This window comes from Manacus vitellinus, unplaced genomic scaffold, assembly GCF_001715985.3.
Source record: "Manacus vitellinus isolate BGI_N305 unplaced genomic scaffold, ASM171598v3 scaffold_1_pilon, whole genome shotgun sequence".
NCBI lineage: Eukaryota > Metazoa > Chordata > Aves > Passeriformes > Pipridae > Manacus > Manacus vitellinus.
This window is the reverse complement of record NW_021939396.1, coordinates 20,512,598-20,533,822: the sequence shown is the minus strand read 5'-3', so window position 1 is coordinate 20,533,822 and position 21,225 is coordinate 20,512,598. Positions and strand designations below refer to the sequence as shown.

The following is a 21,225-nucleotide window of genomic DNA, read 5'->3' as shown; positions in this document are numbered from 1 at the left end:
GAGGTCATTATCTGAGGTCTCGACTGTGAGATCTGCAATTCTAACCCACATAGGAGATGGAAAGAAAGGTACAGCCCAATTAGATGGTTTAAAAAAATACTACCTCTGATGTTAACACCAAGCAGATAGTTTCCAAATATGATGCAGAGTAGCAAAGGGGAGCTTAGGTAAACTGAGTATAATAGATAAAACTGGGAACAGGTAGCAGAGCCTAGAAGTTAAACTATGCATGTTTAACATTCTAATCAAGAAATTCTATGGACACAATCCAAAGAGCTTCTTTTATTGTCCACAGCCCAGATCTACTTTGGTGTGGGTTGTCAAGATTTGGAAACTTTTCTACTTTCTATCTTCTTTTCAGACTTTGCACTGCACAAATGTATTTGTGAAGGGAATGAGCAAATGTATTTGTGAAATGAAAACACATTATTTACAACTTACTTGAGCTTGCTTGCATATTTGAAAAGGTTGAAGAGTTTCTTGGTAAAAAAGCTGATGATAAGCCTGTAGGTCGAACCAAAAGTACACACAGTTCTTCCACAACTAAAGATGAAAAATATTGTAAGTTATTGCTACCCAAATATCACAGCTTTATAAAAGGTTGACTTTCCAATGCAAGTATTATTTAGCCCCTTGGGGTCATCATAAATCAAGCTCAATTTAAGATGAATTTAATCTTCTGTTGCATACTGGCAGAAGGACAACATATTTAATGATATCATCACTGTGATACTCTTTTATTGTATCCTTTATGCATAATTGGCCATTAAAATCGTTAACATTGTAGTTAACATTTGAAGAGTAACCGCATTTCAGTGGCATAAAGCCAGTGCTAAAGAAGAAATCCTGATAATGGACATGCCGAGTTTGTGCCATGGTAAAATAGCATTTTGCAGCAATAACCAAAACAATTAAATACTGTGTACTTGACATATGTTACTGAGACTATCATTACATTTTTATTACATGCATTTCTGAGACACAGAGTCTTGGCCTCATTTCATAAATTTGAACAGCAAAAGATCTTTCAGAAGTCTAGATCTTTCCCCAAGTCCTCTGTTTTAATCATGTGCTTATAGGGTTCAGCCTTTAAAAATACCCTGAAACCCCCATGGCTAGCCAATAAAGAATGTGTTGCAAACAGACAAGGGTAGGGAAGTTTTCTCCACAAACTGCAGCCTTCCAGACCTAGCATATGGTTGAAATAGGCTCCACAGGTGAAGAGAAAACTTTAAGCAAATAATTTTCAAAGGAGTCTGGCACCTGCAAAGGCTAGAGGATATGAGGGCGGATGCAATGAAAAAGTAAGTTTCTTTTATTTAGATTTCTATCTATACACATTTAACATTTTTAGCTGAAGGTATTCGGCTTTGGAAACATTGGCTCTTGTCTTGTAGTAGCCAAAGGCATTTCTAGCTACTGCTGCTGGATTCTGCGTTGTGCCAGCGGTGAAACAGATGTCCATCTTGATTGCATTCAAATCTCCCCTAAAGACTCAATTTTTCTGCAAAGCCACTAAACACTGACTCAGATGCATCACTCGTTCCAACCAATCCTCAATTTACACCCAGCAATGAATGACGGATCTGCTGACTGCAGAGAAGAAATAGTGTTATGTTTCTCAGAAATCCAAGGAGCTTCATGGAAGCAGAAGAATGTTTTTAAAACATTGGAGATTTTGGACATCACTAACCTAACAAGTAAGAAGGAAGCAGATTATTGTGAGTAATAGCATAGCAGATTTTCCATCTTTTTAAAAAATGTTTTTGTGGGTTAAGACCTCATTTTTTCTGCCAAGTTAAAGGCTAGTTTTTAAAAATTATTAGTCTTTTTTTTTATCCCTGATGGTACAATCAGAATTCCAATAGGTTTGAGACAGTGAGAATCTGACAGCTTGGTTAAGACCTGTCATTAGTTTGCATATACATATGAACAGTTTATTGTTGTTGAGGGATTGAAGTCTCACAAGTAATAATTCATCCAGTCATCAATCTTTCTTTCTCCATTTTTTTTTTCAGTCTGGCTGCCCTCTATAACTTGGCATTCAGTCAATTGTGGACTAAATTATCACAGAGTAGGAAAATGTTCATACCTTATTCCCTGACTTCTCACAGAATTCTGTGAAGTAGTAGCCTGCTCTGTTCTCCAAATAAAGAGACTGCAGCATGCTTTCCATTCTTGATCCCCCTAAGACAACACTGCCAGCAGCACTTTTCCCCTAGACAAATAAAACATAGTTATATAGCAACGAATAACAGGCTTTCATTATTTTCAAATGTCAGTACATTGCAATGGAGAGCCATGCAGTGTGTTCAGTTAGCATCTTCATCCCAAGAAACCAGACTCCATTTTCTACTACATATACAATCTTAGCTGACGAGTTGTCTCAGCTCAGGCTACTGTGTTTTGAATTAAGAGAAGTTAACAGGTGGCTATTTGGTCAAGATTCAAAACATTTAACTATCATGGAACAAAAGATGTCTTCTGGGGTTACATCACTGATATCATCAACAAAATCATGAGCAATTCAGGGAGCAAGAAATCCATGCTCTTTGCTGTGGCAAGCTCCTAGAGCATTTGAGGAAGAAAACATCCATTTTGTCAGTGCTCATAGAGAAGCCAGAAGAGGCTTCTGTAAGTAGTAAATTAGCTTCTGATGATTACAAGAGAGAAACTTTGGCTGACTTGCTGTCTCTGATAGCAGAAGTGGAAACAGATGAGTGTGGTGGCTGGCAACCAGCTTCTTTCAAAACAATAACAGGGATGGAGAAGGGCAGGAAGAAGCCAGACTTTTGAAGGATATTTTGAGGGATATCTACCTATCTGCTTCAAGCAGAGTGGGTAGATATCCCTTTGTGGTATGAAGTTGAACTACTAATCCCTGCATTCCCCTCTGCATTATATTTGTGATGGCAAATTGTGGGGTCCTGAGTGTAAGTTCCAATCTAGCCCTGTAAGTGTAAATGGATGGTATTTTCCTCCCTCTGTGATGATGCCTAAAAACTAATAGTTCATGAAGTAAACATTTCCTGTATATACATTTCTAACTGAAAATGTCCCCTAATTGCAAAGACTAGCCTTTTGTTTCCTGTAAAAATTAACAAAGAAGTAAAATGAATGCAGTGAAGAAATAAGCAAAGTATTATTTTGATGTGTAAAACAAACATTGTGCTCAAGTGCTCAGCAAACTCCATGCATATGTAAATGGGCTCAGATTTCATAATATGTTTTTTCTTTTAATTGTGAAACCGTGGGTATCAATACCACCATGAAATATCAGGTTGTTTTGAGACTGTTCCACAAACAAGAAAGGTTTTGGATATATTTTTGATTGCCAGATGTTGACATCTCACATGTTGTATTTGTCAGCATTTTAACAGTTACTAAGAAAAGGCTCTTCTGCGCAGCCTGTCTCTCCTGAGGTTTGTCTGACTGAGGATCTGCTTAGCAGGCAATAATTCAACAAAGAAAAGAATGATATACATAAGCAATTAGGAGGGACTGTACAAATGAAACGTTTTCCTCTTATGAATGTTACTATTTTAATGACTTTGTAAGGCAGATTCAGTTTTCACTCTAAGTCTGGTATACTTCCTTAGGCAACAATTCCACTGAAGCATTTATCCAGAGTTCTCTAAAACAGCCTACTGAACACATGGTCACTATGGAGAAGATCAACGCTTTCTAGTGAAAACAAACCTCTGTGTGTGCCATGATTTCCTGTGAAATAGGTGACAGATACCACAGAGAAAATGCTGATGTTCTAATTATACTTCTGCATAAAGCACTGACATCCATATAACCAAAACAATTCTTCCCCATTATTGACTACTTCATGTTTAATACTGCAGAATAAACTGTTTTAACTCATGATTCAAGACAACTTATATTTTCAAGTAGTACTCACACGGAGCAACTCAGCATAGGTGTACTTTCTATAACCCTGGTACCTTGAATCTTTGGTGCCATCCAAAGCTAAGCAATGAATCATGTCTGTGCTCACTGACTTTGACCTGGATCACAAACAAAAATTTTTCAATGTATATTGAAGAAAAATCAAGGACTGCTTATAAAATAAACAAATAAGAAGGGGCACAAAAGAGGTAGAATTACACAGTGAATAGCTGAGGAAAAAGTACGTGGAGTTCAAATTTATAATAAATGGGGAAAAAGATGTAGAGGAACACTTTTTCATGTGGCCTTGTGGAAATCACTGGCACAGCATGAATTTGAGAGCTAGGCTAGTCCTTGAAACAGGTTAAAAGAATATGAATGTATGTAGAGACTATCAACTAGTACATAAGAGAAAATACTTGTATTTGGGGAAATAAACCCCTTTGTGGGTTTATTTTTGTTTGTGGCACAAACAAATGAGAAAATAATCAGCCAGGGAGGAATTCTCCATGCATACAGTCTGTACCATAACTGTGCTTCACTAAGCGGATTATTGTATTAAAGAAAAGTACTCATGAAAACAGTAGGATCTAAAATACTTTCATAAATATTTGAGGTATAATGGTGTGCAGAAAGATATACAAGGGACTTGTACTTACCACATTCTACTGCTAGGAATGTCATCCTGTTGGGTACTCTGACTTGATGTCAGGGTAGGTGGTAATCTTGATGATCTCTTCAAAGAGAAATTTGGTTTAGCTAGTTTTAATAAAGTTGTTGGTGAGTTTGTTCTACTTTTCTAAAAGACTTTACAGAAAAATAAGGCAATTTTGATTATTTTTCCAGCTTTATGTTTTCTTAATGTCTTCTCATTAACTGTTCAAAAACATTCAAGGGTTTTCAGGACTGTTTTTCCTTGTCAATCACAATATAGAAAACTTCAAATTGCAAAAATCTCTGAATATCTTTCAAGATTTCTCAGCATAACTTAATAACCACTATAGCTTAAAAATTACATTTTTAACAGGTAGAAATACGTTACATGGACTTTATATAAAATTACAGAGGATGTCAGGTGAAGGGCATGTGAACATGTTTTGTGAAAGTCTACAAAGATTACCTTACCTATTACCTCACTGTAAAATAGAAACAATCACTCAGACTTGGAGAGAAAGGGGGCATTCTGCCACAGCATCACTGATTATTTTGAACAAAATCATGACTTCTTGGAGATGCCAGGTGCATTCAGAGTGCCCTCAGAAATTCACCCTGAGTTGCTGCTCTTTCTAAGCTCTTGCAAGCACAGAGTAACTGCAAGATCCAAAAGTCAAAATTTTTTACAGAAAAAAAAATAGGAGCAAGAAATGGGCCATCTGCTGATTCTGTGAGGTCAGTGGTGTCAGTTTATATTTTTTGTCAAGTGCTGAATTCAACAGGGGATAGAAAACCTGCAGAGTTAGGATCCTGTCTGCCTGACCTACAGCTAGTCCTGGGTCATCAGGACCACCTTGTGAAGCTGGAACTGGTCATTGTAAGACACTGGTGCTTCTTGCTCCCATTCTTGCTGTGAGCAACAGGAATCTAGCTCCTGAACCCAGTTTCTTCTGAACAGTTAATCTGTCACACTGTTTTCCTCCATTATCTCCATGAATTAGATTTCAAAGGAAATAACTGCAGCCTAAAACTATCCAACTCAAAGTAAGAGAGGCGTGTGTGTTAACAGATCTATGGAATAGCCCATTCAGTTCTTGATACTGGAACCACAGTTTCAATTCCCATTTTCCAAGTACCTTGTGTCCCAAGGCTTAACACTGTGTTGCTGAAAACCTTCATTGCAGTTACCTCTCACATTCAGGCTTTCAAGGAAGAAAATATTCAAAACTAAACTGGCCACCTGCAAGCTACACAGTGTGAAAAGCTCTGTGTTGTATGGCTCATGACCCTCTGTGGAAAGCAAAAACCACATGTGGCTCATTGAAGGGCTGTCGTGATAGAAAATGAGCAGAATTCTGCCCTCTTCACAGACATGAAGGATGGATTCAGGGGAACTGCAGTGAAGTTGTACGAATGACTCCGGATTAAGATAAGCCTGGTTCAAGGGCAGAATCTGCACTGGTAGATACTTAATTTTTCAATTCTGAGAATTTTCAGCTAAAATATCTATCCAAAGGACTTATGAAATAGCCAGGATGTAACTGAGAAGATAAGGTGACTCCATGTATGGGAATTTGTTGCATAACACATACTAAAATGTTATTGCATTTTTATATGTAATGATCTCCAATATACCAGCTTGCTAAATCTTGACTTCCTAACAACCAAGTACCATATTCTTCTTCCATTGAATTTAAGGAGTTTTGTCATTATTTTTAATGGATAAAGCTTTGTTTTTCAATGTTGTGATCCTACTTACCTGAAGAAGGGAAGGTTGTATCCCAGGTATGCAAGACTTTTGGGTCAACGGTAACAATGACACTATTTGTGGGAAAGGATCAATGTCCACTCTCGGTCTCTCTTGACATGTGTGCCAGAACTTCAGTTTTGCACTGGCAGCCTCTATTGCTCTTGAATGAGTGACACAAAATCTGGGGCCCCTAGGGAGAAAAATGCTAATAAGTAGAACTTTCCAAAACCATGAAACACTGGGCTATTTGGTTTCTTTTTTGGTTTGTTTTTTTTTTCCCAGTGATGTCATTTACTGTATCAAAATACGGTGCTACATGTACCTAGAATTAAAAATCAGTTAGTGTTAAAGATATGTTTAGACACTGCACGCTTCCAAATTTAAAAGCAAAACATACATAAATATATATGCACCATGACATAGTTGCCTTTCTATGAGTCTGCAGTAGGATATGCCCCATCCATCCTACAGCAAAGAATAGGATTGTAGGCCACAGGACAGAGACCACAGAATTACAGAATATTCTGAGTTGGAAGGGACTCACAAATATTGAGTCCAGCTCTTAGGCAAATAGTCCATAGAGGGATCAAACCCACAACCTTACTGTTACTACCACCATGCTCCAACCAACTGAGCTAATCTCAGAGTCACTGCAAGCCATATGAGGCTCCACAGCAAAGTTCATAATTGCAGGTATTAGTTTATGCCTGCAATTTGTTGATTCCCCTCGGGGAGGAAAGAACATCTTCAAAAATTTAGCCTATGTTTTGGAAATAGGTTAGATTTTATATCTTCACTTAACTTGTAAATATGTAGAAGGCATTTTTTATGACAGACATTGAACAGTAAAGTCTCAGTGTCAAATTCCACATAGACATATATACAGAGCATCCTCCGAAATTTGAGAAGAGCAGTAAGGGGAATAGATTAGGACAGAATTACCTTCTGTGCCTGGAGGGGTTTCCCTACACTAGAGATTAAAGTTTAGTTGAGACACACAGAGCAGTGCAGATGCTCCATCAGAAAAATACAAAGGGCTCAGTAAGGCAGATCTACACGGCATTCCAGCAGACTGCAGTGTAATTTAGGCTCAACTGAAAATTCATGTGTTACAATGACATTGCTTCCAATAACTGCAATGGGATAAGTGAGCTGAAATAAACCTAATAGGCTTCTCAAAGAAAATGGAAATTAGTTAAACAATAGAATTTTAAGTCCTGTCCATTTATTCATACCAGTAAAGAAGTAGAGGTTTCACTACTTCAGGCTGAATCTGTCTTAAATGCCATATATTCCACTGATCTCCATGCAGTAGATCAAGCCTGAGTAATACTTCTGAACTGAGGAAATAGTCTCCACTGCTCAGCAGGTACAGTTTTTTCATCTTACTGAGATGCCTGCAGTCAACAAAAATAGTCACATAAGCATGTATCAGAAGCTGTACAGAACTGAGTACAGTTCATCCTACTGATTAAAGTGCTGTCATGCAACATGTTTTTAATTGCAAGTGGCAGAAGCCAAAACAATTTTTCTGCAAATTAGAGACAGGTTGTGTATAAGATAAAATGTACAGTGCCTTAGAATAGACAATCTGAATACAGCAGACCCTTTCATTAAAGCACTTTGTCATACTGAATGCCCTAATTGTGAATTTAATTTCTTTTATTCTTTTTTTTCTGTTGCCATCTGTTTTCCAAATCTCTGTCTGAAACAGCCTTAATAATATGGCAATTCTGACTTGCAAGTCTGCAAGCTTTGCAAACCTGACTCTGCAAAAAGAGTTTTATCAGCTTCAGCAGAGTCATTCCAGACATACCTTGTCAGGACACGCATGATTACTTTAATTGTGTCTATTCTATTCAAACATTACAATTTACTCTGAAATCTCAAAACTTGCATTAATCTAGCTGAGTTACAAGTGTTAAAGCAATAGGGATAACTGTTAAATAATGAGAAATACCTTTGCTGTCTCGTAGTGTTCTTAAGAGCCTTTAGTCTTTCAATATCCATCCAGAGCCACCAGTACCTTTCCCCAAGTGTTCCTTTAATGAACTTCTTGAATCTTTCAAACTCATGTCTGTTGCCAGTGTCATAAGTCCCATGACTAAGACACCAGGCAGCCCTGCTGTCTGGCCCACCACTTTCAGAACTTGAACATAAGCTTACTTCTTCAGGATCTCCTTTTCTTACTTCTCCCTTGGAGTCCAAGGCAGTAAGTGGAGAAGAACTTTGTTTAAAGAGTGACTGTGCAGTACTACAGGCAACAGCGTCAGCATCTGGCTGGTGAGTCAGTTCTGAAATGGGTTCCTTCATTACAATTTGAGTAGAAGCTGGCATGAATTTTTCTGGTGTCTGAAAAGTTGTGCTTTCCTGTTCATTTACTTCTTTTGCTGCACTGTCCCATTTTGGGTCTAGATAAACTCTTAACTGCCCGTGGGAAGGAGGTTCAGAAATGGCCACAGAAGAGCCCTCCTCAGCCTTGCTGGATGTCTCATTAGCAGCGTCAGCTTTTGTGGATGCAGTCCTCGAAGGGGAAAGGAAACTCTGTTGTTGGCATTCCTCAGACAGGGAACCTGCTTCTGCATTAAATCAGAAAAGATCATTGAACACCCTTTTGATTCAGGACTATTCTCTTGCATATCAACATCGCCAAGTTAAAAAATGCAACATATTTATATTTTGCTGCTGCAGAACAATCACATCATTTCATTTTGCAGAGGAGGGAATAGCAGAGGTGCTTCTCCCATTGCTATCTGCCTAGAAACTCAGCCCCATGACTCAGAAACTCATTCCCCGTTGAATTCCAGCAGAGCAGCAGAGTTCAGGAACAGCTCCCTCTGGAGCCAGTTCTCGTTAGCTCAGCTAAACATCCCAGCTCCTCAACATCAGTTAACCACACTGATGTACTGCAAAGCCTGATTCCTTCCTGAGCATTTGGTCATAGTTTGATCAAAGCCACAGTATATAGCAGAATAGGGGTTTTTTTAGGCCTGAGGAAGCTAATAAATGATGATTCTTTATCTGCTTATGTTGATCCTGAGACTAGCTCAGTTGGTTAGAGCCTGGTGATAATAACATCAAGGTTGTGGGTTCAATCCTCATACTGGCCATTCACTTAAAGTTGGACTCAATAATCCTTGTGGGTCCCTTCCAACTCAGAGTATTCTGTGGTTACTGCAAATCAAACATCTGTGTCAGTAGGGTAAACTCTTGACATAGAAGGATGACTAAACAAATAATTATGTCTAGGGCTCTGGAAACATTTAAAAATCCTACAGTCCAGTCTGCCACCCAGAAATGGCTTCTTTTCATTTAGAGATGTTTTATAACTAAGAAGTTCAGAACAGTGACCAGCCCTGGTTTTTTGGTCTACACTCCTCTACTTAATTGCTTTTACCCAACCCTTCCTCAACCCTGTGCCATTAAGCATGCCATGCCATCCTGGTCACTAAAAAAGAAACTTACTGCTTTAACTTGTTTAAATATCTTTTCTACTTCTGCCAGACTGTTAGAAAATTGATTTTTTCTGAAGGATGTTAGCAAAGATGACCTTGACTGTACACACTAGTTAATGCTGCTCTCACTGTACAAGTCAGTTTTGTAAAACTGAGCAGAATAAGTACAGATATCCTAAACAGCAGCAGAATCTAAGTGAAAGTGAATCTAAGTCATAATTAAATTGAGACTTTACAATAACTTCATATCATCTATCAATACAGCGTTTAAACTACAGAATAATCTGCATCTTCTGTATGTCACTAAAGCTAAGCTGTAGACTTTCACGCTCCATTGTATCACTAAGGCAAAACACTGTCAGTGAGGACACTGCTACAACCTCTGAGCACGTGCACCACATGGGGCTGTGAAAGAAAAGGGCTAAACCTCTCAGATCCACTAAATTCACATTTGTAATGTTATCAGTCTGTGTAACCTTCTATGGTGGTCTAGTCAATAAATGGCAATGGCAGTTAGATGTTCCTTTCAATTTCTTCCAAAAATAAGCCACGTCTAACCAGTGCTGGTCACTGTCACAGACAGTCACTTGGATTAGGAAAATGGCATAGAGATCCCCTCCTCTACACTTACCTAATTTCTTTAGTGTCTATAGCACAATATGTTGATACTAATATAAAAATCAGTGTGATTAAAATATCTTTTCTTATTTCCAAACTATTTCAAATGTTTTCACTTGACAAAGAAAAATTATAGCTTTTCAACACAAGTCTATGAAATAGAAACATGGAGACCTGGGGCAATTGGGGGGAGAGATACACAGCTCTGGAGCAATAAAAAGTGAAGTGGTTCAGGGGTTGTTCAAGAATTAGTTGATAACCCTGATCCAACTGAAGCAATGAGAAAGGAATTTAGATTGGATTGTCCAAGCAAATACCTTCGGCTATTGAACTCTGATTGCAGACTGTGTCTGCAGAACTGTGCATTTGTGACCTCTCCAAAACAGTGGTAGAGTCATGAGCTGCAAACAAGTGTGACTTGAATAACTTCATTAATAATCCATACATCAGCAATATATTTTCTGGGGTGATCCTCATGGTTTGGGGAAGAAGGCAGACTTCTGGGGTTATCATGTCTTCCAATTTTCCATTCAGCCATTGGACTCCAAGGTCCCAGCAGTACAAGTCTCAAAGTGGAATGGCTGCTTTTTTCTCTGAGAATGGGAGAGAGAGCGAGCTCCTAACATATGAGCTGAGGCTTCTCTGTTCATCTTGCTACTGCGTAAAAAGCAAAAGCAAGGCTGTGCAATCAGGTGTATGTCCATATGTGCATCTGTATGCATATCATTCTCCCAGAACCTCTGAAGCCTGCTAACAATTTCAGTTAAATTTGAAGATAGACAGGAATCCAAACGATTACATTTTATAAGCTTCATAAAAATTGGCAGTCAAAAGACTCTTAAGTGCCCAACATAAATACCCTAAGAAGATGGCTGCAACACAAATTGTACATTATCAAATACCCAAAGAATCTAGACAAGGATATCTTTCAAAACACACGAAATGGAAAAAAAACCCAAAAACCCAAACCAAAAAGCTCTCAACTGAAACATATGTATACATAGACATATGTAAGAAAAGAAGCTACTACTATCACAAAATTATTTGGCTACTAGATCAAATTTTCACCTAATGCTGTAGCTACAGAAATTAAAAATGCTGTTCTGAAGCCTCAGATACCATGCGATACTCAGAAGGTAATAAGTGGAATTAGCAACAATTCCTTGGAATGCCTTTTCTTTCCACCTAGTCAGAGCTGTGTTACAAACCATAGGGTTACTTGTTACTTACCCAGGAGGCTATCTTTTTCACTTAATGATTCGTCTCTTTCATGCTGAATATTTTGAATTTGACTAGAAGTTACAGGGTGTGTAGATGAATCCGTAGTTCTCGTGGAATCACCTTCTTTTGCTAATGTAAACCAATCCTTCACCTGAGAAACTGTAGCCTAGGAAAAGAAATGATAGAACAATTCAAATTTCTCTATTTATTGCACTGTTTCTGAGACCAGAGGGCTTACTGTCCATGGTGATTTTGTGCAGTCTGTGTAGACTTCTGTAAGGATAGTTGCCAGTGAAGAGAGCTGTATGATAGCAGCTGAGCATGCTTGTAACACAGCTCCTGTTTAAGCTGTATTACAACACTCAGACCTCCTTTTATACTGCAAAGAATTTTGAATATAAGAGCTATTCAGAGAATCATACAATCATAGAATGGTTTAGGTTGGATGGGATCTTAAAGATCATCTAGTTCCAACCACCCTGCCATGGGCAGGGAACATTCCACTAGACCAGGTTGCCCAGGAATCAGTTGTCCCATTAGGTTGTGACCTCAGTTACAATAATTTTACCCAATGTTTTCAATCTATCCTGATGTTACACCCAACCATGTGTAATAAACACTAAATGTGTTTATTTTACCTGGCCAAGTGATACATAGAACTTCTTCATAGTCAGTGAAGTGTCGTGTTCCTCAGGATGGGGGGAACTTAGGTCTTGCTTCCTTATCCAGGGATAGTAGTCACTATCTATAATGAAATTCATGCCAGTCTTGCTCCATTCTACCTGGGATATCAATTTAGCTAGTCTGAAATTAAATGTTGAGATGAGGTAATAGTTAATTTTAGCTCTTAATCAGAGAAACAGTTTATTTTTCCATAGAATAGGTAATTAAAAACCATGATCCATCTAAAAATAGAATTTTTACAGAGAACTTCATATCTGCTTTTTTCCTAGAGTAATAGAATTATAGAATATCCTTATCTGGAAGGGACTCACAAGGATCATTGAGTCCAACTCCTTATTATTTCAGCCTTCACCTGCTGTTACATATGTAAATACCAGTACTGCCAATGTATAGTTCAATTCACCAGCTTTACAGATAGTGGGTTTGCATTATCAAGCTTTACCAGTAAAACTGACCTCAGTCAGGATGATTTTTCATGTATCTATGCAGCCTCAAGTCCTGACAAGAAGCCTGTGAACATTCTATTCACTAAAATAAAACTACTCTCCCAGATTGCAGAAGCCCTGTATTACCACCAGACCCTACATCTCCAGTTCCTGATACAAACATTCTTCCAGCAGTAATGCCACAGCATTGATCATACTAATTGAACTTTCAGACAATACCAAGACAGCTGGCACTCTCATGTTCATCTGGCTGCTGTATGAGGATTTCACAGTACTGAACAGCACTCCAGTGCTACCTCGTGTTAGTGTGAACCTGGTGATGTTCAGGAAAGGCAACCTTAGAATCACACGATGACAGTGAGGATGCTCTGAGCTCAAGAACTGGGGCAGAACTTAATTAAGTTAGAAAGAAGTACATAAACACAGAAAGACGAAGCCTATGCTTGAGCCTACAACCAAGTGAATACTCAGTTGCATTTGTGCCCACTACTTGAGATAAAATAGGATTTAATTCTATGGTTGGAGTGTCTTCATCTTTAAATGCAAGTTTCCCTTTTAGCATCTAAATTTATCCTGATTCTGATTCAGGAAAGCATTTGAACCACTGATGGCAACTGAAATTAGGTACATGTTTTAAGTTAGTTTTATGTAATTCTCTTGGGCAACTCTGCTTGATCAAATAAATAGTTTGCTATAGCAGAAGACAAAAGTTAGTGTTTCATGAGGCTGAGATATGTATAAAGCAGCTGCTGCTAAAGGTAAAATGGAACTTTCTCATGGTTTCCTTGTTCTTTGCACACTTTTCCCCTTGAACTTAAGTGCAGTCATCAGGTTATAGAAAATAAAAAACACTTTGAAATTTTTGCTGTAGAAGTCTATACCCCAGTAACTACCCTGTCATTACAATCAGCAAACATGAGTTTTGTAAACCATACTGCCAGCCTGCCTCTCCTTTTGGAGAGGCACTACAATTAGCAGCATCTAGACTCAACCTTAAGGGATACAGAGGTAGATCCTCCCAAAAAGCACAGTAAACCTCCTGAACATCTGCTGAAAGGACATCTGGAAAAATATAGCAAGTTTATAACAGTAAATCATCCAGCTATGCCATGGCATCCCACAGAGAACTTTGCTAAAGGAACTCTGACAGTGGGCCCAAAGACACAAAACTAATAATGGAAATGAAAAGGACTCAGGGGTTTTTCCAAATGGATTTCATGGATTCATAACTCCTATTTATATGGCTTACATATTGATTAAAAAAAGATGCATTGTTACCATGACATCTCTGAGGAACAGCAATTTAGAAATCAGTAAGTCCCCTTCTTACTCTCTTCATAATGGTGAAGTATAGGATGTAATTCATGGTCAAGGAAAATTACAGAATGACAAGTGAAAAAAGTCACTGAATTTATTTTATCCAGATCACTAAAATGCTAAAATAAACAGGATGAGAGGAGGGCAAAAACTTTTTAAGAGTACTATCAAGATTAATTAAACTGAAGAGGATAATGTACAAATTTAAAACTAAAAGAGAGCATAAAAGATTGCAATACCTGTATTCAAAGTAACAGTCACTTCCTAGAAATGCTGGAAGCCTTTCTTTCTTAATCCACTGAATTGCTTGTTCTCGATCAAGACACTATTAAAAAAGAAATGCCAAAATTTGCAGTACTCCTGATTTTCTTGTTTTGTTGGCCATGTAACTGCTTCTCTCCATCCCCCTTCTACAGAAGCATTGTCTCGGTATGATAAATATACAGTGAACATCACCTTCATGCTGGGACAATTGAGCTAATTTACTTTCCTATTAAAAGCTAAAAAGGTCTAAATCTGATTTCACCTATTAGAGTACAACTTCTGTAACAAATCATGAGTGTTTCTTCTTCAGAAATAATTTCTGAAGAATTGTGCTTTTACTGTACAATTCCAAATGCAAATTAAACGTACATAAATTTTCCACAATAGCAAATTGCTAATTTTTCTGACTTTATCACATTTTATAACTAACTATTGCATTTTTCCTCTAGAATTTGAAGAGTAAGAAACCCTTAATTTAAGTTATATTCCCAGAATGACAGAGTTGTGGATATTAAAAACAAAATCAAACAAATAGAAATCCAATCAGTTACCGCCTCTCGCATTTTTATGTTTGACCATTGCAAAACTGCACTGCACACAGCAATTCTCATAGTGGAAACCTAAGTGTCTTAGGACCTGGAGCCACCACAGATTTCTGCTCAGGTAGCCTGAACCTCAGTGCCTCATAAAAGCAGAAAGGAAGGTGCCTCCAAAGAGTGGTTTGGGGAGTGAAAGGGAGTGTTGAGCAGCAAGCTACACAGAGGCAGTTAACCAAGAATGCATGTGTAGGAACTTACGCAGGGAGAAAGATCTCTGACTGTAGGCCACAGTGTTCCATATCGGTTTCCCTTAGAAATGACACACAGCACACTTTAATTTTTTTTAATAGCATACTTTTTCCACTCTTAGGCGATGACCTGTTTTATTTATCTGAGGTTTATTTTTCATTTTAGTGAAGATGAGATTAATGATTTTGAAGAATGCAGTAATCATCCTTGTCCATAAAAACAGGTGAAGTGTGGGCAAGGATGGATGCTACTTGCTATATCAAGTAATCAGTTTATGTAGATCACAGCTTAAATTTTCTTTCTATGAGCTAATATTCCATTAGGGGCAAGGGTTATTTCTGCCTCATATATATCTGTAGGGGATTAAAAAAATCTGAATTACTCAGAAAGTGGGTGGTTTCATTTAGAGAGAAGAAAATATTTCAAAATATGGAAAGCTTATGTTGGCAGTGGCTCATACAATGTAATTTGTGGAGATGGAGACTAATTACTCCCAACCACATAGTGTATGCTTCTTTTTGGCAACTGACAAACTTTTTTGAAATACAGAAGATAGTTTCTTTATTTTGGCATTTAATATTTATGTATTTACTGACTTACAGCCTAGTTTTTTATCTGAATGATTCATAACATACGTCTGTAAATGGCTGGTACACAAAGTTATATGTAATATCAGAAGGAAAGAATCTCTGCTCTTTCCCTATCCCCAGAGAAAGATGCTACATTTAATCTGATGGGGTTTGTTACCTTAGTTAGCTTCCTTACCCAGTCAGCCTTAGGCCTTGCTAGGACCCAATCCAGCAAAGCTTTTAGCACGTGTTTAAGTTTAAGCATGTGTTTAACTTCCCTTGATTAAAGTTAAACACATACTTAAGTGCTTTGCTGAACTGGGGTTTCTCTGAAGTAAGATATGTGGGATGCCAGCCAGTTTCTCTCCATAGTTGTGATCAATTCTACCCAACTCCACAGGTTTTTTTCCTCAATGCATTTTACACAAAGCTGATTTTCACTACTGATGAGAAGATACTTACTTTCATATCAATGATTTGCAAATGTGCAAGCACACGTGCAGAGAACTTTTGTTTATCTGTAAATTTGTAACTGTCTGAGAGGGAAGTAAAATATACAGCAAAATACCACCGCATGTATTTCTTAGGCAAGATGTGCTTAAAGTTAGGCTGTACCCTGAAAGGCCTACTAGGACTTTCCAATCATAGCTCCTTTTCATAAGTAACCTGCCAGTGATGGCCACTCAAGGTGACCTTTTGTAAGCAATGTAACATTCAAAGCAACTGCCATCTTTTTGGTCAGTGTGAAGAAGGCAGCCAAAGCAAACCAGACAGCATCACCCGATGCCTGAAAGATCAAATCCTATTGGATTTGGACTGAACTACTTGATGTAGTTGGTCTGGGGTGGCTTCTTCTGGATCAGTCACTGCAATACAATGAATGAAGCTATCTTCTCTTACCTTATGTATTTGCAGTAACCATTTTGGGCACACTGTTTCACAGGCCATTCTGCTCCAGCTCAGACTTTAGATGCCAAGTTGAACTGGATGAGGCATCTTCGTTACCCATCCAGTAAAGGAGAAGTCAAAAATAAGAACAAATATCACCCTTTCCCACCAACGGAGAAGAAAGGGTACTGAGGCACACTGCTCCTCAGAAGGCCATAATGCTTCCCCATTTATGGAAAATGGCCCAGAGGAAGAAACAGATTCTTAAATAATGCAGAAGCCCTGTTGCTCCAAACCACATGAAAGATGAAAGTAACAGTGAAATGGCTTTGAATTTGTCAAGAAAGGCCATGCCCAGTGGCAATGACGTGAGGTTATCCAAGAGGCAATGTTAGCAACACTTGCACAAGCTAACAGCATTTCCTCAGTTTAATGCTGAGAGCAAATAAGAAATTGAGAATAGCTCTTCTGCCTTTGTGCTCCCAAGCAAAGCATTTGTGAAAAAAACTGTTTCACATGGTAGGGATGTCTGTGGGCCTTGTCCTTTTGTAGCATTTGTCCAGTTTCAGTGCAAACAATTGCAAATCACATTAGTATCATTTTGTTAAACAACATTGCCTTTTAGTATCATTTTGTTAAACAACATTGCCTTTTGACCTCTCTCAACACTTTCTTTTCTGAAAATCATTAAGCTTATGCTGGGCAAAGCAGCAGTTTGTTACAACTCCCTGCTCTTCTCTCAGCTTTCCAGCTATGATATAATTTAGAGCAGCCACTGCTAAAAATGTAGCAAGACCTTGGACTGGCCTTGAGTGAAATGATGTCATGTCAGTCACCTCAATGTGAGGTAAGCAAGAAAGGAATAAACCAAGTATCCTAGTGAAATATTTTGTTTCCTCCAAAGCTACTGTTTAAAGGTAAACTCCCACATCTAATTATACCAACTTGTGTTCTCTCAGGTGCTTCGACTCCTGATTTTAACTTGCCTAATTTGGTGCCGCAGGGACGCCCTGAAAGTAGGCAGGTAAGAATACCAAAATTGATACTGTCTAAGCAAGTATGAAACAAGATTTCTTTTCTAAAATCCAATCCATCTTTCTGTTAATTTAGCTTTCTTGTTGCCAATAATTATTTTTTCTGGCCATTTCAATTGATGTTAACTATGTAAATCCTTTGGGAATAAATGGAAGAGAGACTTATGTATTGCCAGACCACAGATGAGCTCATAGCCACACAAGGAAATTAATTAATAAGGAAAGACTGAGCTGCATTAGTTTCAGTCAATTTGCACATTCCAGGGATCACTAGTAAAGTAACTGTTGTCATAATATTTTTTCTTTTAATATTAAAAAGTATTCAGACCACACAGCTGAATCCTGCCCTACAGAATCTTCAAAATTCTGTGCTACAGGATGTACATCTGTAATTCCATTTACTTGTCTGCTAGACACGTGCATTACAGGGCATAATTTGGCCCATCATTATGTTTTCCTAACATAAATTAACATTTTTTCCCAAGCTACCAAGCCAAACACAACAATAATTACTGCCAGTATCTCTACAGTAAGATCTAAATATAAACTCAGGGGCTATAAGATGCTTACCATAGTGTTGTAATTTGGATCCATATTGAAGGCTGGAGAAGCACTGTGCATTTTGGAGAGCTGCCCGTCATTCTTTGCTTTCCTTAGAACATCATAAATGGGATTTGGAGGTTTCTGATCATGTAGATTTTTTTTCAGCTGGTTTTCCAGGCATCGTGGGGCATAATTAACTACTTCAAAAACCCCAACATCTGAGTTAAACTTCACTGGCTGGGCAAAAGTCTACAAAAGAAGTTTGGAAAGTTTATGACATTGTAATAAGGGAACTCTCATTTAAGAAAGTTACTTTTTATAATATAGAGGCATCCTACAGAATACAAGCTGGTATTATGAGGCTTCTTTCTCTTGGGGCCTGGAATAGTATTTTTTCTGTATATTTGCTCTTCAGAGTTTTTGCTATGTAGCTTTCCAAAGCATTCCTACTTTTTCTCTCAGTTATGCTTAATTGTAAAGTATTTAAATCATTCTAGATCACAGGCAATTCTTTTTCACATGCAAATAATAGAACCAGTACAAGAATGTCTATGATATGTGATTCACAGCGACTTTAGTAACTGTTCTGCAGGGAACAACTTACCTAAAGGATCAGATCTCCAGTGTTATTCTCCCATTTGTTATCACCAACAATCAAGGCCTGAAAATATTAGCAATGAAGCTGATCTTTTAAATCTGAGATGCATTTGAGGAGGATAAATCTGAAGAGTTTCATATGTAGGAAAGGCTTTTCACCATATTGTTACTTGTAGGTCAAACAACTACCAAAACCCATGGCCTGCAGTAAATTTTATTATACATCTCACTAGTTCAGTCAGATACTGCATAATATGGGAGACAGACCAAACTTCAGCTATGCAATTCTGACTTTTGTCAACTCCAAAAACCCACTGCATATGTACACACTAAATCAAAGCCATCTTTCATCTTTCAAGCTCTGGTATTAGGTATGTCTCTAAAAAACTATCTTTCAAGTACACTTACTTGAAGAGGGAAAATACGGATGGATTTTTTAGAAGTAATGGAGGATACCCAAGACAGTTCTGAATATGAGACTATATACAATCAGAGCATATAGGCATCTCCACACTCAGCTGGAAGACGAGAAGGCATGTTGTGTTTAAGGACTCAAAAAACTACTGGCCACATCTACACCTAGAGCCAAAATTCATTTTGGCTTCGTTCCAGACAGTATCCCACCTGGTGTTTGTACAGTTGTCATTCCTCTGCACTTAATAAGATTATTTTATTTTTTCAAACACTGTATTTTTCATTTCCTTGAATTTTTTCATATAGCACATATATGCACACATAGACATAATTCATAGACATACTCCATATGCTGAATACATGTTACATATAATATAGAAATATATTACAGACCAATTTTATTCTTCTTCACACCTGTATAAACCCAAAGTAATTATGCTAGCGTCAGCTATTTTGTTGCTTCTGGTTGAAGCTCCCTTGTTGATCAACGTCTCGTAGAGCAATGCCCAGAACCATGTGGCTGCAACATGTGGTTTTAACATTCCCTACTTATCCCATAATGTCTCACTGTGGAGGCTCAGCCTGGCAAAGCACAAAGCAAGTGAGAGCTTTAAGTGTATGATTAGTGTCTATGACATCAGACCATCACTGCGCAGAGCCGTGCATTGAATCGCGCAGGTCTGTTCAGTTACCTAACTTCAGCAGAAATCACACATTGATTTTTGTTCTCTGACACCTTGTGCCTCTTTTGGCATTAGTTTTCTCCAGCGCACTCTGCATCTGTTCTTTTCTCCAGATGGACTGAACAGCATTTTAAAAAGCCTTCTATGTGTAGAAAATTTCTCTACATTCAGACTTCCTCCCAGTTTGCTACATGTATGTTTCATTTACTTTCAAACCTAATTTGGTCTGCTACCAACTTTTAAGTGACTAACTGTGCAACCTTAATAGCCTCGAAATGTATTCTTCCCTATTTGTTTCCTCATGTTTTTTAAAAAAGAAACAGAAGAAAGTGCACTAAGAAACATGGTAGTTCAGTCTCTTAGGATTCGAAATGCTCTTGCTCACAGAAAAAAATTAAACAAAAGGCAAATTTTATAATATAGGGCTAAGTGATTAGACATGACTAGATTATTTTAGTTCCATGCTGTTCAAACTAAAACCAAAGCAAATACAATATCAGTTTATCACATGCATCTACTTTTATTTAATCCTTTGTAACTTATTCTAGATCTAGGTTTTTTCAACACATATTCTATTTAGTGGAACAGAAAACTACAGCAACTTTAATGTAGTGAAACAGATGCTAGTGACAATTTTTAAAATGTAAAGTGTATTGCTATTTTGGGAGTCTTACTACCAACCATTTATAAGACAAATATACTAATGGAGCAGAAGAACATGCACTGAAGGGATAGGAAGGTTAAGACTTCATACACCACATACTTGACTAAAAAAGGTGGTTCTAAGTCCAGATTTTCGGGTATTGGACTAAGATGTAGTTACACATCCCCAGGGGCAGCAAAGGCATGCATACATCTTGTATCAGTCAGAGAGTAGGCAGTCAACTTGACACTATAAGGCTGCATCTGGAATATTGCACCCAGTTTTGGGTCCTCAGTACAAGGAGGATGCTCACATACTCAAGTGCAGCAGAAGACCACTGAGATGGTCAGAGGCTGCAGCACTTGCCCTGTGAGGAGAGCCTGTTTAGCCTGAAGAAGAGACAGCTCTGGGAAGACCTAGCAGCAGTCTTACAGTAGTTTTAAGGAGATTACCGAAAGATGGAGCCAGGATTTTTATGCAGGTGCACGGTAGGAGGATAAGAAACCATTCGTAGAAAACAGCAGAAGTCTGAACTGGATTATAAGAAAAAAGGTAGTTGTGGCATGATTAGCATTGGAACAGGCTGTCCAGAGAGATTATAGAATCTGTTGTTGGAAGTTTTCAAGACCAACTGAAGTAAGTGCCAAGCAACCTGGTCTCAATACTAAAGCATTGACCCTGCTTTGAGCAAGAAACCAGACTACAGACTTCCCCAAAGCCCCCTCCAGACTGAGTGATCTATGATTCTGTACAAATTCCAAAT

The 21,225-nt window shown here is 38.0% G+C and overlaps 1 protein-coding gene across 1 annotated transcript in view; it reads right to left on the bottom strand.

The window, feature by feature from the left end:
• Positions 1–21,225, bottom strand: part of RGS22 (regulator of G protein signaling 22) — a 67,841-nt gene that overhangs the window by 33,757 nt on the left and 12,859 nt on the right. Inside the window, exons 5-15 of the mRNA XM_029959282.1 lie at positions 18,153–18,374; positions 14,279–14,364; positions 12,231–12,396; positions 11,602–11,758; positions 8,259–8,877; positions 7,534–7,695; positions 6,308–6,488; positions 4,554–4,630; positions 3,908–4,013; positions 2,093–2,218; positions 442–543 (exon numbers count right to left, since the gene is read on the bottom strand). Of these exons, the coding sequence (XP_029815142.1) occupies positions 442–543; positions 2,093–2,218; positions 3,908–4,013; positions 4,554–4,630; positions 6,308–6,488; positions 7,534–7,695; positions 8,259–8,877; positions 11,602–11,758; positions 12,231–12,396; positions 14,279–14,364; positions 18,153–18,374 (2,004 nt within the window). The remainder of the gene's footprint in view (positions 1–441; positions 544–2,092; positions 2,219–3,907; positions 4,014–4,553; positions 4,631–6,307; positions 6,489–7,533; positions 7,696–8,258; positions 8,878–11,601; positions 11,759–12,230; positions 12,397–14,278; positions 14,365–18,152; positions 18,375–21,225) is intronic.